The sequence below is a fragment of the Protobothrops mucrosquamatus genome, unplaced genomic scaffold, assembly GCF_001527695.2.
Source record: "Protobothrops mucrosquamatus isolate PMUCROS unplaced genomic scaffold, P.Mucros_1.0 scaffold_20, whole genome shotgun sequence".
In the NCBI taxonomy this organism is placed as follows: Eukaryota; Metazoa; Chordata; class Lepidosauria; order Squamata; family Viperidae; genus Protobothrops; species Protobothrops mucrosquamatus.
In genome coordinates, this window is record NW_015386096.1 from 120,275 (window position 1) to 122,602 (window position 2,328).

Below are 2,328 nucleotides of genomic sequence, written 5' to 3' on the forward strand. Positions count from 1 at the left end.
GGTGGACTAGGAGGTATCTGTTCCTCACTTCCTGTACGGAAGTCAAGTGGGCTGCTTTCTGAAGCCTCGGTCCTCCGCTGTGCAGAGGGGTTGCCTCCGCTGTGCGGAGGGGTTGTGAGATGCTTCCTGGGAGTGGAATCTGATCGGGAACTCTGAGACCCCCTGCTCACAGCAATCTGTGGAGGTTGTGTCAGGAAGTTGTGGCCTGCTCCAGCAGCTGCAGGTTGTGTGGTCTGTTTAGAGTTATTCCGCTGGGAAGCTGCACTGCTACTAAGTGAAGGAAAGACAGAACGTCTAGGCAGAACGGGTGAACTGGCATGGCGTGGCACCGGTACAGACTGCCTAGAGTGGTGTACAGAACGTGGAACTTGGCAGTACGGATCCGAGTCCCTTTCAGAGGTGGAAAGCTGCTCAGATAATCTGCTTTCAGGGGCTAAGGGTGAAGGCTCTGAAACAGTCTGATTGGCAGAAGACTTGGGGGCTAATGGATTAACCTGGCTGGAAGAGGACAATTGTTCTAGAAGTTGGGCAGGACCTCTGGGATTAAGGCCTGGGGGAACTGGCTGGGCATTTGCCATGGGTGGGGGGCTTACAAACTGGAGAGGCTGCCTAGAAGATAAGAGCGAAACATATTCAAGGGCCAAAGTTTGCTCAGAGTCTCCCACTAGAAGTGGCGCCAAAGGTTGTGCTAGCTGAGCCGCATCAGTGGTTTTTGCAAAGAGAGTCCAGCAAGATGGAAGGCTGTCAGCTTCAGAGTCACATTCTGTTCTCTCTTTTCCAAGAACTGAAAAACAGGGTGACTCACTGGTTAAGCTATCTTGTGCCACGCAATGTGTCTCTGCTGCTGCTTCCTTCCCCGACAACCCGGCATCCTCCATTGTGGGTTTCAGCTGTTGATGGGACTTCACATCGTTTTCAGCAGTGTCTTGCGCTGAACCCCAGGAAGACAGACTCAACGTTATCATCTCTTTGGCTATATTGGACAGGCCTTCTTCTAGAGATGGGTTGGGGAGGATTCTGGAGGTAGAACTCTGAATGTCTTCAAGGAAGTCCTCACCAAAAGCGGGCAGATGACCATCTCCATCACTGTCCACTGCTGAATCTTCATCACATCTCGCTCTGTCCAGTTGACTGGACAAATGTAAACCTGACTCATCTCCTGCACAAGTGACAGTCCCATCCGTGGCTCCCTCGCTAGGATCTTCTCGCAGACGGGCTGCTGCTATTGTCCTCAGTGATGGGACAGGATTCTGGTCAGAATCAGAAGAAAAGCCCACAGGTTGGGAGTCATGAAGATGTTGGGTGTTGATGCCTAATGCTACATCTGTAAACAATTGTGTTACTTGTTCACCATCAGCACTCCTTATATTTTCATTTCCAGTGTCCTCTTTTCCAACATCTACAGTGGTTTGTGAGCCATCTTGATCACAACAGGACATTTTGCTCTCTTTGTCATAGATGCCAGAGTGTTCCACTTGTCCAGAGCTGTGATATATGGCAGCCTGTGTCCTTGGGCTTCCACTATCTGTCTGAAACCCTGCAGGGATCATTCTAGTGGTTGTTTGGACACAAGGTTCAGGCAACGCACAAGCTGATGTTGGAGAGTGATCTGCTGAGGACACCTCCTTGAAAGAGAAAGCAAATTCTCCAGAACTGTCATTGTTTAAACCAGAAAGGGCCAAACTGTTTTCCAAAGAACCGAGTGTGTCCTGGCCCAATCTGATAGGCACGGAGGGTATTGTTGCTTGCACAGTCCATTCTTGTTCTTCTGAGTCATTGTGTGGCAACTGTACTTCCTCCAGATTTGTTTTCGTTTTGCTCCCATTCAAATTCTCCTCTCTCTTTTCCTCACTGCCTGCCAACTCCAGTGCCTCCATCTCTGCAAACTGTGGCCTCATTGTTGTTGATAACTGTTTTTGGTCTGACTCTGATTCACCACAATTCAGACTGCTTAGATTACAATTGGCTGGGCTGTTTTCCTTTAGTGAAAGTGGGTTGCTCACTTCCACGTCGCTCTCTTCCTCTTCCTGGAGATGAAGAACAAGGCAGCTGAGAACGTTTTTCTCCAAATCTCCTGTTTCATCATCAACATTTGAACGGTTCTCCACTTCCTTGGAAGATACCTGGAACAAAACGTTGTCTGCGTTTCTTTGTGCCCCATCTAAATTTAACTCCTCCTCTTCCGAGGAAGAATTGCTCAGTCTTTGACTCGCTTCTTCCCTTTCATTGGTCCTCACCACAACGTCCATCCCTTCGTAAAGGTTTCCGTTCTCCTCTTGCAGTGTCTCCAGCGTCCATAAATGATCTTCATCTGATCTGGATTTGGAA

The 2,328-nt window shown here is 49.0% G+C and overlaps 1 protein-coding gene across 1 annotated transcript in view; it reads right to left on the bottom strand.

Annotated features, from left to right (window-relative positions):
* LOC107302535 (rho guanine nucleotide exchange factor 5) overlaps positions 1–2,249 on the bottom strand; it is a 26,175-nt gene extending 23,926 nt beyond the window's left edge. Inside the window, exons 1-2 of the mRNA XM_015831653.1 lie at positions 2,004–2,249; positions 340–433 (exon numbers count right to left, since the gene is read on the bottom strand). Coding sequence (XP_015687139.1) covers positions 340–433; positions 2,004–2,249 — 340 coding nt within the window. The remainder of the gene's footprint in view (positions 1–339; positions 434–2,003) is intronic.
* Positions 2,250–2,328: the final 79 nt, after the last annotated feature.